At 34.9% G+C, this 13,786-nt stretch overlaps 1 protein-coding gene across 1 annotated transcript; it reads left to right on the top strand.

The window, feature by feature from the left end:
• The first annotated feature begins 313 nt into the window (after positions 1-313).
• Positions 314-13,114, top strand: LOC138691265 (arylalkylamine N-acetyltransferase-like 2). Its single transcript, XM_069813091.1, has 2 exons — positions 314-511; positions 8,355-13,114. The coding sequence occupies exon 2, from the start codon at positions 8,451-8,453 to the stop codon at positions 9,105-9,107; it is 657 nt and encodes a 218-aa protein (XP_069669192.1). The 5' UTR covers positions 314-511; positions 8,355-8,450; the 3' UTR covers positions 9,108-13,114.
• The last annotated feature ends 672 nt before the right edge of the window (positions 13,115-13,786 follow it).

Below are 13,786 nucleotides of genomic sequence, written 5' to 3' on the forward strand. Positions count from 1 at the left end.
AGCCCCAAATATTTTCCTAAGAATTTCAAGCTATCCCATTTTTTTAATTAGGAAAAGTAAATTTTCTTCAATTATTACGTTTGTTTAGTTACAAAATGTCATCAGAGTTCCTGTATGGTGAAATGCGCTTGGTATTCTGTCCTCTACATCTTTTGTTCTGTCTAGTCAGGCGCAACCGCTTCAAGACCGGATATTCGAACGAATTTCCAACATCGCCGGTTGATCTGGAAGCGGTCGAATATAAACCGGTTGTAAGCGCTGTTCTGAGGACCCTGGTTTGAGAACTCTGGTCTATCTGTGTCGTCAGTACAGGTTGTCTTAGCGAAGGTCAGATAACTACATAATATATTCAAATTGTGTAAGTTAAAATTGTAGAGTTAACACGAATGCCTCATTGTAAGACCGTGCTTCAAGGTGTCTGCATACACTTGTGACACTCGATTCTGACTAAAAATATTATTTACAAATATCTCTACAGCGTTTAAGCACTTTTCTAAGTTACTCTTTTCTGGTGAGTTTATATTGTCAAAGGTATTGCTACTCTTTTGTATATGTAATCTTCCTTTATTTCGCTGTTTCGTAATTCATTTGTCACTTTCATTGCACCGATATAACTTTACATAAAATTAAAAAAAAGTCTCATTCTTACCTCTATTGATTGAAGAAGTTCTTTTACATGCTTGATCATAATGTCTGAAATGTGAAATAACAACACTTAAAATTATTAATCTTTCTACAGATATGTATGTAGGGTAAACTAGGGTCTGTTGGACAGTCGGGCATGTTGGACACTCTGTACTTTAACGTGTTACCACGCCACTTGTGGGCACCACATTCTGCTAGAAGTCAATGACGGAAGCAGCCCCATCCGTTCGTGTCTGTATCCGTTCTTTTGCTCCCCAGCCTTGCGTGTAATTCCAATTACTCCCTTTTTGTGAGTGCAGTGCATTTGATTCGTACATCACGTGGCTTGTGATAGGCGATGTAGATACTTGTGCCCCCTATTCAGGTACTTGCTCGTACCGGCCTTTTCCAAATTATCTCATGCCCTGCGTAATAGAGGAATGCAGGGTAGCATGATCACATTCAGTTTTATCTCCTTGGTTACAGGAATAAAAACTTACTCGCACACATAACACAAGATGGTTAAAATTAAGTGTGAAGAGCCAAATAGATCATTCAGAAGAGACAAGAATATAACTGACATTACAATTACTGTTCATAGATTACGAAAAGGCATATGATATATTTATATATAAGTATATATTAAGTATATATATTAAGATATATTTATATACATATATATATTAAGTATGTATTACAGACACATAATTATGACTTATTTACTTACTTACAAATGGCTTTTAAGGAACCCGAAGGTTCATTGCCGCCCTCACATAAGCCCGCCAGCGGTCCCTATCCTGTGCAAGATTAATCCAGTCTCTATCATCATACCCCACCTCTCTCAAATACATTTTAATATTATCCTCCCATCTACGTCTCGGCCTCCCTAAAGGTCTTTTTCCCTCCGGTCTCCCAACTAACACTCTATATGCATTTCTGGATTCGCCCATACGTGCTACATGCCCTGCCCATCTCAAACGTCTGGATTTAATGTTCCTAATTATGTCAGGTGAAGAATACAATGCGTGCAGTTCTGTGTTGTGTAACTTTCTCCATTCTCCTGTAACTTCATCCCGCTTAGCCCCAAATATTTTCCTAAGCACCTTATTCTCAAACACCCTTAACCTATGTTCCTCTCTCAGAGTGAGAGTCCAAGTTTCAAAACCATACAGAAGAACCGGTAATATAACTGTTTTATAAATTCTAACTTTCAGATTTTTGGACAGCAGACTGGATGATAAGAGCTTCTCAACAGAATAATAACACGCATTTCCCGTATTTATTCTGCGTTTCATTTCCTCCCGAGTGTCATTTATATTTGTTACTGTTGCTCCAAGATATTTGAATTTTTCCACCTCTTCGAAGGATAAATTTCCAATTTTTATATTCCCATTTCGTACAATATTCTTGTCACGAGACATAATCATATACTTTGTCTTTTCGGGATTTACTTCCAAACCGATCGCTTTATTTGCTTCAAGTAAAATTTCCGTGTTTTCCCTAATCGTTTGTGTATTTTCTCCTAACATATTCACGTCATCCGCATAGACAAGAAGCTGATGTAACCCGTTCAATTCCAAACCCTGCGTGTTATCCTGAACTTTCCTAATGGCATATTCTAGAGCGAAGTTAAAAAGTAAAGGTGATAGTGAATCTCCTTGCTTTAGCCCGCAGTGGATTGGAAAAGCATCAGATAGAAACTGACCTATACGGACTCTGCTGTATGTTTCACTGAGACACATTTTAATTAATCGAACTAGTTTCTTGGGAATACCAAATTCAATAAGAATATCATATAATATGACACAAGACGAAATATTAATTCAACATTAGTAGAACCTAAATGTCTCACATCTGCTGGTCTAAAGCATAGCATTAATTTTGGCCCTCGGTTGTACAATGCTTTAACTAAATTACACCCAGAACTTCTAACATGTAACCGACTAACATATAACAAGAAAATTAGAAACGTGTTAATATCTTCAACTTCATTAAATAAATTTATAACCTATGTGTATGAATTAATCAACCTATATTATATTTGTATTCTATAATTTTGGAATATATAGTCCTACTTTTCACGTGCGATATTTTTCTTATCTAGTGTTAATATTATATTATATAATTCCATTGCCGCTGTAATTTAAATTTTAGTTCCTATTTTATTTTACTTATTTATTTTTATTATTTTTTTCTATATTTCTCTTATATTAATATTGTATTATATAATTTCTGTAACTGTAATTTCAATTCTTTTTCCTATTTTATTTTATTTTATATTCTCTTATAGGCCTATTAATATTATATCTGAACTGCGACCGAACACGAGCGCTGCTCATTCGGTCTCATATTTGTTAATATTACTGTATCTCCTTTTTTATATTGTTTGTATTATTTTATTTCTATTTCTCTTGTTTGTTTGTAATTACATTCTTCTGTATATTTAAATTTAAATAAATAAGGCCTCTGACCGGTTTTCAACAGACTCTGTTATTTTAATTTACATGCTTCATTTCCACGTCCTGCTGGATGCCAAAGCGTAGGGCGAAGTTCGTAGTATGTTGATTCGAACATTGCACAACACTAGCGTGTACTAATTTGAACAAAATGTGTCATGGTTTATTACCAATCTTGGATTATTTGGGTTCTTCCGTAACGCCAAATGCAACGTGCAGTTATGTCAGCCATAACAATGCCAGAGCCATCTTTTTTTTAATTTATTTTCTCTTAACAAATGGTTAAAACCAACCTTACAATTACAAAATCAATATACAATAAACAACACGAAACTTATAATAGATAATCTAGTCAAACTGAACATTAACCTAGATTCAAAACTGATGTCCCTTGACATAGAAAACTTATATACAAATATCACACTTCAAGAAACTATAGATATTATCGAAGCAAAATTAATTAACCTTCAAATACCATTGAATAAAATCCAACAAAAATTAAATCTAATAAATAATGTTACTTCACAAAATTGCTTCACTTCGATAAAAAATTATATCAACAGAATGTTGGCCTAGCACTGGGTAATCCATTATCTGAAATTCAAACCGATATCTTCCTACAAAACATAGAATATGATACTATCAGTGACATCCTAAATAACCATAACATAAAAGACTTTCATATATTTGTAGATGACACACTTATAATTTATGAAAATAAATCAATAGATAATACAATTGTACACTTGTTGAATAAATTACACGAAAGCATGAAATTTACAGTAGAGAATGAAATAAATTATTCAATAGCTTTTTTAGATATAAAATGACAATTTTTTTTATATATATTATGCTACGAGATCTTTTTTTATTATTATTTAAATTGCATTACAAATATTACAACTAATACATTTTTGGTCAGTTTTATCATAATTTGTAATCTAACTGTATCCTCTGTTATTATTTTTTTTTCACATCTTAACCGACCCTTTTTGTGAAATATAAACTCACATATACTTCTATTTTGATAAAAGTTGAGTGCAGTGGTAAACAAATACTCTTTCTTAACCTATTAAGTACAACCCCTCTTTGAGAATGTAGTCGTCATCTCATAAGTTACAAAAATACCAGTTTGTTGTCAGTATGTGAAAATATTCATATATTTATTATACACGTTCACACCTAGACTTGTCACTGTTTCTAGACCAAAGTCGTCGAACCAAGAAACTTTACCATATATGTAAACACTTCTCCATAACATCACAGATACGAACCGAAACCTGTATTCCTAGACATCACCCAAATGAGTATAATTTGATCATTTCATTTTCTTGTCAGACAAGACCTTACTTATTGAATGACCCCATGTATAGACTTACACTAGGAACAATGTATGACATATAAATCTTCAGTTACAAGCCGGAGCATGGATAAGTTTGGCAACGCTGAGTGGAGGCGGACGGAGGCGAAATAAAGGCATGACGTTTGACGTTTTAGTGCTTTGATTTCGTTGTCACATGTACATTTTATACATTAATTGACACAAAACTAAGTGCATTTGATCAAGATTCATTGTATTGATGTACGTAATTTATTACGGAATCCGAAATGGTATTTTATTTGAGTTGCAGAATACAGCGTAAGTACTTGCATACAGCCACTTATAACTTAGAAAAATTAAAAGCATACCTTTTTTTATCGATGGTACAAGGGAAAATAAATAAATACTTTAAAAGAAATGTTACTTGTACCAAAAATAAATAAAATAACGACGTACTTTCGCAGTACCCTATTCCAATCAATTAACCATTATGTGGGTAGTAAATTGACAATGTTTTGCCGCTTTATGTTGTTTTACCTCCGACGTGAAAAGTCTAGGATATCATATACATTTTAATTTCATGTGATCACCTGTCGTGCTATTCTATAAATATTTCAGATGCCCAGGAAGTCAGTTTTAGTTTGAACCTCGCCAGTCACCATAACAATACTGTTATCCTAAATTATTTGTTACAAATTTTCTAAAATACAATATTAAATAGGCCATGGCCAAGTGTAAAGATCTTTGAAAAAATGAAGAAACATACCTTCAACATAATACGTAACAAAACACATCATTATGTATTAAGTATGTGCCAATTAGCGTAAACTCGATGAACTTTAAATCCTGTAAATACAAAGTGAAAAGAAACATGTTTATAACTAATTTATTACAAAAGAAATAATATTAATAAACAAACCTTAAAAACCAAAAAAGTGAGTGTACGCATCTGCAAATATAGACAGTTCTGACGTATAGCAGGCATTCCGAATCTTCAACAAAACTGCAACATTTATAGGATCACAAAACAGCTGTTTACAATGAACTTGAAAATCAACGGTGTAACTTTATTGATAAGCAGGCGAGACCCAATAATTTGGCTAGAATTCTGGTACACCACGAACCACAAATAAGACTATAAACATGTAGTTTATACAATATTTAACATTTAGAAGAATTGTTTAATCATTTTGTAATTATTAATAACCGTAAAAATTGCCAAAGACTGCAGCCATATTTTCAATTGTTGTCTTGTTTTTATAGCCAACACGCACTTAGTTTATAATACATCAACAATTAACGTTTGGTACGACCGCGAACATAATTCCTTCGACACACACTTATATAAAAAAAAAAGGTAAAGGTATCCCCGTAACATGCCATGAAGGCACTTATATTGTAACATTAATTTACATTGAAAATCGGCATTAGCACAAACACGTGTTCTGTGTGGTAGGCCTCCGGTTGACAGTTAATTACAGTGTTGCCGACGTATGGCCCCGGCTTGTAACTAAAGAAGGCTCTGGCAGTAGTGTAAATAACAATCTCATCAACGATAAAAGAAAAATAGTAATATACGTTACAAGAGCGGTATGTTGAGGTTTTCATGTTCGAGGAAAAGATTGAAAAAGCGAAACGTAATTGAGCTTTTTTAATTTCCGAGTACATGAAAACAAACATACCGCTCGTGTATCGTACATTTTTTGTGCGAAGATCGTTTATTACATACCTGAAAGACGAATTTCTAATTAGTTGCAATGAAATCTCCATGTTGGTTTCTGTTTAATGACGGCAACTTCGGAAAACCAAAATATCTTTCTTCAACATTGTTGCTATAAAATGTTTTCTGTGTTTACTATACTCCAGCAGGCCGTGATATACGTCTCCCCCCCCCCCCAGTCTATAAATGCGAACTTAAAACAAACGGTAAGGTTATGTAATGATTTATTTTTCATTTTAATATTTTAAAAATATTATTTATAGAACATATTGCAGTAATAACATCCGCATCTGAAATCTTGTTGATTTTTTCACGGCTTCCTTAATGTTACTTGTATCAAGAATGCAATAAGTTTCGTGGAGTAGTAGACTTTACTTAATTTTTGGAAATATTTAAAAACAATAATTAACATTGCAATTTAGGTGAAATTGCACTGGTAAGTTTCCAATTTATAATTATTACTATGTTAAACGTCTTTAAAAATAATATGTTAAAAGCCTAAAGCAGTAAAATGAATGTCGCGCTTAAGCGGTAAGAAGAGGGAAATTGTTATGTGTGTTACGTTGGGAATACTGAATGTGGTATTTCACACTTACCGCGTATTGGTTCTGTGCGGAAAACAAGCAAATACGCACAAAACCAATCCGCGGAAAGCCTAAAATTCCACATTCAGTATTCCCAACCTAATGCACATAACAATTTCCCTCTTCTTACCGCTTAAGTGACATATTGATTTTACTGCTTTAGGCTTTTAACACATTATTTTTAGAGACGTTCAATATAGTAATAATTATAAAGTGGAAACTTACCACTGCAATTTCACCTAAATTGCACTGTTAATTATTGTTTTTAAATATTTTCAAAAATTAAGTAAACTCTACAACTCCACTAAAGTTACTGCATTTCGTGATGCAAGTAACATTAAGGAAGCCGTGAAAAAATCAACAAGATTCCAGACTCATCATGGCGGCTACTTTGAACGAAGGATATGTGGATCTTGAAGTTGAAGAGGCTTGGGAACAAGGCTGTGCTTCTCTGGTTCCCTACAAATCCGATGTTATTACTGCAATATGTTACATAAATAATATTGTTAAAATATTAAAATGAAAAATAAATCATTACATAACCTTACCGTTTGTTTTAAGTTCGCATTTATAGATTTGGGGGGGGGGAAGACAGACGTATATCACTGCCTGCTGGAGTATAGTAAACACAGAAAACATTTTAAAGCAACAATGTTGAAGATAGATATTTTTGTTTTGCAAATTTTCCGTCGTTGAACAGAAACCTAGATGGAGATTTCATTGCAACTAATTAGAAATTCCTCTTTCAGGTGTGTAATAAACGATCTTCGCACAAAATAATGTACGATACACGAGCGGTATGTTTTCTTTCAATTCTCGGAAATTAACACTTTAAAAATTATTATTTAAAAAATACCTTGGAAATGAACAAATAATTGTTTGCACCATTAATTAAATTCATAATTCAATTTCATTCGACTGTGAGGAATGACGACACTTCCTTCTTGATCACACGAAGGCAGTTGTTGCGGGGAAGAGAAATAACCGTTGTCTGCTTGCGCTGCTCCCTGGTAGTAGTCTCCGAAACTATGCGTATATCGTTGCTAGATCCATGTGCATGTAATGCTTAAGGATCAGATATATAGAAATCTTCGTGTATATTTTATAACGAAGAAAATTTTCATCCTTTTTTGTTTTAAATATCGTAATTATTAAGTAATTTCGTGGATTTGTATCAATTTCATGAAAATTCGCGGATACATTTCACTTAATTTTGGGCTTTCACTAAGGGATTTGGTCCACACCTGTGAAGTAACGGTAAGAGCGTCTAGCCGCGAAACCAGGTGGCCCGGGTTCGATTCCCGGTCGGGACTAGTTACCTGGTTGAGGTTTTTTCCGGGATTTTCCCTCAACCCAATATGAGCAAATGCTGGGTAACTTTCGGTGTTGTACCCCGGGTCTCATTTCACCGGCATTATCACCTTCATCTCATTCAGACGCCAAATAACCTAAGATGTTGATAAAGCGTCGTAAAATAACCTACTAAAAAAAACTAAGGGATCAGTATTTCTCATATATAAAATTAAGTTTTAACACAATTCACGTATATCGTTAATACCAAAAAATCACACGCCTGCCATTCAAATTGTCTTGGTATTCTTATGAAACAATTGAATTACAGCTAACACTTTATTTATCTCAATATGCAGGGTTGCCACATTGAATGCTGGAACCAGAAATTGTCCGCTGCTAACATTGTGGCCACATCGTATCAACTCATATCTGGATTCCGATCTACAGTTAAAATGAGTGATGAATACGACATCGTAATTGCTAAGGAAGATGACAAGGAAAGAATCGTAGAGTTTTTACGAAAAGGTTTCTATTCTAACTCGCCTCTCATAGTGGCCAGTGGGGGCTCACCCAACCCACCAACAGATAAGATCCCCAGCCTCGAATATCTGTCTCAAGGTTTGTCCCTACTTGCCGTGTCTAAGGAAGATGGCCGCATCCTAGGAGTAGCTATTAACCATTGCACTACTCCCGAAGACAACGCCCCTGAAGAATCGTTCACCAAAAGTCTGTCCAACGACCCTTACGCAAAGGTAAGGAGGTTTGTGCGCTTACTGAAGGATAATGCGAATATATGGAAGCTAACGGGCGCAGACAGAGGGTTCTACATCAACATATTGTCAGTGGATCCCTCCGCCAGGGTCAGGGGTATCGGCAAGGCTTTGTCGGAACAAGCTCGCGAGATGGCGCGATCCATGGGCTACCCGCTGATTTGGAGAATTGGCATAAATCCCTACAGCATTCGTATCAGCCGTAACATGGGCATGGATGCTATCTACACGATGCCCTTCTCGGAGTACAAGGACGAGGAGGGCAAACCCATCTTCAATGTGCCGCAACCACACACGGAGTGTGTCGTTTTCGTGCAGAAGTTAAAGTCCCAACTGTGAACTGGCATCTCCATCACCATAGACTGGCCAAGACGCCACCATCTTTGAAGCCGATTGAAAAACACGCGGCCATGTTTTCTAACGTCTGCTAACATATTTAGCAAGTAAGCAGAGTACAATTCAAAAGCACACAACAAAAAAATGTTTCTAGCCACTACCGTAAGAGCCATGCTCTTGTACGTGTGGACTTCGCCAATAATGTAACATAACATTTACAAAAAACACTTTACTAAATAACCAATTAACTTAATACAGACCGACAACTAACACAAGAGAAAAAAATAGAATGGAGAAAAAAAAAATAATATTACAATGTGTGTAGTTAAACCATAGCGTATAGACAGGCGTACAAAATCTATCATCATCATCACCATCATAATCATCATCATTATCATCACCATTAGACTTCATTGAATTGCCACACGCAGCATGCAATCAGGTTGCCGATGTACGGTAGTATAGAAGAGGTGAGAGACCGCCCGGTCTCGTAGTATAAGCAGTTCATGTTAAGAGTTGTGACCGGACCAAATAGAGCAGCTACAGCTAATGTATACCTATGTAAGCACTTGATTTTGCATTACTGTGGTTGGAATAGTCAAAGCTTAACATTTGTTGAGTGCAGACAAGACAATGAGAGTGCTGCTGTTCCAAACAATTGCCCCTGGAATATCCTTACCCCCGCAGCCAATCTTGACCCGTTGGGGAACGTGGTTGGACGCTGTTAATTATTATGCAGAACATTACGGCAAAATAATTGAGGTAATTGATGCATTGGATAGCACAGACAGTTTCGCTGTTGCAGCTGTAAAATCATTGCCTTCTGAACAGCTATTGGAAGATATTCTGTTCATTGATTCTCATTTTAAAATCGTGTCCAAAAGCATCATCCTGTTAGAATCGTCTAAACTTCAACTCTCAGAAGCTCTTAATATAGTGGATAAAGTATCACAAACCGTTATCCAAAATAACAATTCACTAATTTCAGAAAAAGTGAAATGTAAGTTGAGAAACATTATTGCTAAAAATTCTGCCTATTCACAACTTCGTATTATAAACGATGTACTATCAGGTCACGACAAGATATCTGAAGTTGGTGTACTAAAAAGTAGTGACTTTCCGTTCTTCAAATATGTATGTATTACATCGTGTGATGTTGAACGTACATTTTCCCAAAATAAAAACTGTTTAAGTGACCATCGGAGGAGATTACTTTGCAGTCGCTCAAAATGTACGTAACTCTTCACTGCAATGCACATATTCAAGGATGATGTGAGTATCTTACATTAAATTTTAAGAGTTAATATATCTCACCATAAAATAATTGTGTATTCACATGTATAGACATTTCCTACTTCAGTGATCATTCGTTATATTTCTTGAATGCAGGATACAGGTTTTATTGTAACCGCAGTATACTGCTCAGTGTTTACATCAGAGGCATACTCCATCCTTTGCACGCCCCCTTCTCATACAGTCTATACCGCGTGCGCAGTAAACCTTGCGATTCCCGTGGCAATTCCACGAAGTCTAATCATCATCATGATCATCATCATCATCATCATCATCATCATCAATGGCACGACAGCCCTTCATGGGCCCTGGCCTACTTCAGAAGTTTTCGCCATTCCTCCCTATCCAATGCCAAACTTCTGCAATTTCTAACACCCAAAGTCTTGATGTCATCCATCACACAGTCTTCCCATCTCAATCTCGGGCTCTCAACCTTCCTTCTTTCCATCGGAATAAATTTAAAAACTCTCTTCGCAACCCTATCATCTTGCATTCTCACAACATGCCCGGCCCAATCCAATCTTCTTATTTTTATAAATTTAACAATGTCCGGCTTATTATATAATCTGTACAATTCGAAATTAGGCCTATATCTTCTTCTCCATGTTCCGTTTTCTCTACCCGGTCCAAAGATTTGCCTAAGAATCTTTCTTTCAAATGTACATAATAATGTCGCATCCTACTTCGACAATACAAAATCTATAGGCCTATAATATAATTTGAACTGGTAATGGAAATTACGGGAAAACGGGTGAACGGATTTTAATAAATGACCCCTCATTTTGAAGCTTGGAACCCAAAGTTTTTCAGAAAAATAGTAGTTTTCAGTGGAATGTCAATTTTACTACGTCATTTTCCTATTTTCCAAAATCCATCTGTTGTCAGTTTTGAGAAATAATGGCTTTTCAGAATAAAACAAAACACAAACACGCTACAATAAACAATATCACACGAAGGCTACGACCTGCAGTATTTCTGACATATTTAGAGTTCAGATGGCTCAGATTCTCTGACATCATAATGCCAATATGTCGATCTTCATTTGTGTAACTTTTGCAGAACGTTTCTGTAATATTGGTTATTAAAAACATGAAGACTTAATAAAAATAATTTACAGATCAGATTCTCTGGTGTATAATTTTCTCAGTACAGCTGTCTGTGTATTGAATAGTCTATTAAAAACTACAAAACTTAAGAATGTCTGATGACATTATTACCATTAGAAATGAAATATTATTTTAGTGAATGCCATGATGTGAGTATTTGTCACTAATTATACAGATTAATGCTTTATTGTTGATATGAAAGTGAAACCTTTTGGGGTTATGTAAGTAGGCGTAGAGAATATCTGAAGTTAGATATTCATTTCTATAATATTTACTGAGTCATTGCTATATAGTAGTCTATACAAAACTTAGTAAGATAACAATATTGTTATTAAAAATGAAATATTTTTATAGTTGTTAATCAAGTGGTATGGGTCTTTTCCATATATTTAATGGCGGTGTTGTGTAGATATTTGAAACTGAAAGTTAGAATTTATAAAACAGTTATGCTAATGGATTATGGGAACCAAATATAAATAATTAAAATTATAGAATATAATACCTCTTCCTTGGCGGGTTTTAGTAATTAGTTGAAGAGCTTACTTCCAAACCCACCTAAGTCATTTGCTTATGATTATCACGAGGAACAAAAACCTTATTCACCTGTTGTTCTATTTATTTTTAAATGTATCCATTAGGTACTGTTATGTATAATAACTAGGGAGCGGATGTTGATGAAAAGCCATTTGCTTATTTTTGACGATGCGTACTAGCTAACATATTTAGCTAGTAAACAAAGTGAGTACAATTGAAAAGTGCACAACAAAAAATGTTTCTGGCCATTAAAGTAAGCGAGAACCAGTCCCGTGTACGATGTGGTCTTAGCGAATAATATAACATAAAATTTACGAAAACAGTTTAATAAATACACTAATTAACTTAATTCAGACCGACAACTAACAAGCAAGAGAAAATAAAGAGAAAGAAGAGAAAAAACACATTTAATATAAATTGATAATCAGATAGAAACCAGTGATATTCAATAAAAACATGAATTAAATAGGTAAAAAGTACATACATTTGTTAACATGGTATTATATATATCAAGAATAATTTTATAAATTTATTTTTTAAACGGTTCACTTATAAAATATTTCAAATTTGGAAAATGGTTTGTATAGTTTTATTATAAAGTCTTGGGCCGAAACTAGCACCATGTTTAAGAGCTGCACTTGTATGAGATTTAGGCTCAATTAATGGGAAAGTAGACTTTTGTCTTCGAGTACGATATTCATGTAGATTAGATTTATGTTTTATTTGATTTCTGTGGTAGTAAATTAGTAAACCATATTTATAAATTTCTTCAGTAGTTAATGCTTTAAAATCTGTATAAATTAAATTAGTTGGGTAATCCATATTTTTGGTCAGAAATTTTTTTTTCAATCTTCTATGTAACAAAATTAATGGATTAAGTACAGATGATGCTACTCCACCCAAATTTATTATACCATATTGTATGAATGATTCTATGAAGCTGAAAATATTATTCTTAATGCCTTCTTAATGATAAAATATCGAAGTATTATGAATTTATAAATTGTCTTTCTTATACCTGTACACATGAGATCAATTTGTTTATCCCAACGTAAATGCTGATCTATAATAATCCTACATATTGTGAACTTTATTAGTTACAACAATGTAATTTATTCGTCACAACAATAATTCCTTTCGACAATTCACCTTAAACGCTCTCGTCAACAATTGGATCTTCACTCACACAGTATTCGTTATAGCACTCCACCGACGACAATGACAATTGACTTGGACTATTACGCACAACAATGAACTGTTAATCTTAACTAATATTTACAAAGCACTATTTACAAATCAGAACTACCAGTTCTCAGTTCACAGTTCTTCTATCTCAGTCACTCGAGTTCACAGTATCTCGAACCACAGACCTTCAGAGACAGTTCACTGTACTCGAACTCGGGTCCCTCCAACTGCGGTCCACTGCACTCGAACTCAGGTCCCTCCAACTGCGATCCACTGCACTCGAACTCAGGCCTTCGGATGCTGACGCAGATGCGGACGCACACTCGAGTCGAACTCCGGTTGGCTTGCTTGCTCTGGCTTTCTCACTGACTGAATAACTGAAAACTCTGACTCTCGTTCGCTGGCGCCTGCTCTTTTATAGCAAAATCATAGTTGCGAGAACCTTCTACAGGTGTGTAGAGAATTATCTCAATATCTCTACATCGACAGACGTCTGGAATATTCGGGAAGGTCGTTCCACATTCACTGCGTTAAAATAGCAGCTGCGCGCGCAGACTCGTCGCG

The sequence above is a fragment of the Periplaneta americana genome, chromosome 16 (assembly GCF_040183065.1).
Source record: "Periplaneta americana isolate PAMFEO1 chromosome 16, P.americana_PAMFEO1_priV1, whole genome shotgun sequence".
In the NCBI taxonomy this organism is placed as follows: Eukaryota; Metazoa; Arthropoda; class Insecta; order Blattodea; family Blattidae; genus Periplaneta; species Periplaneta americana.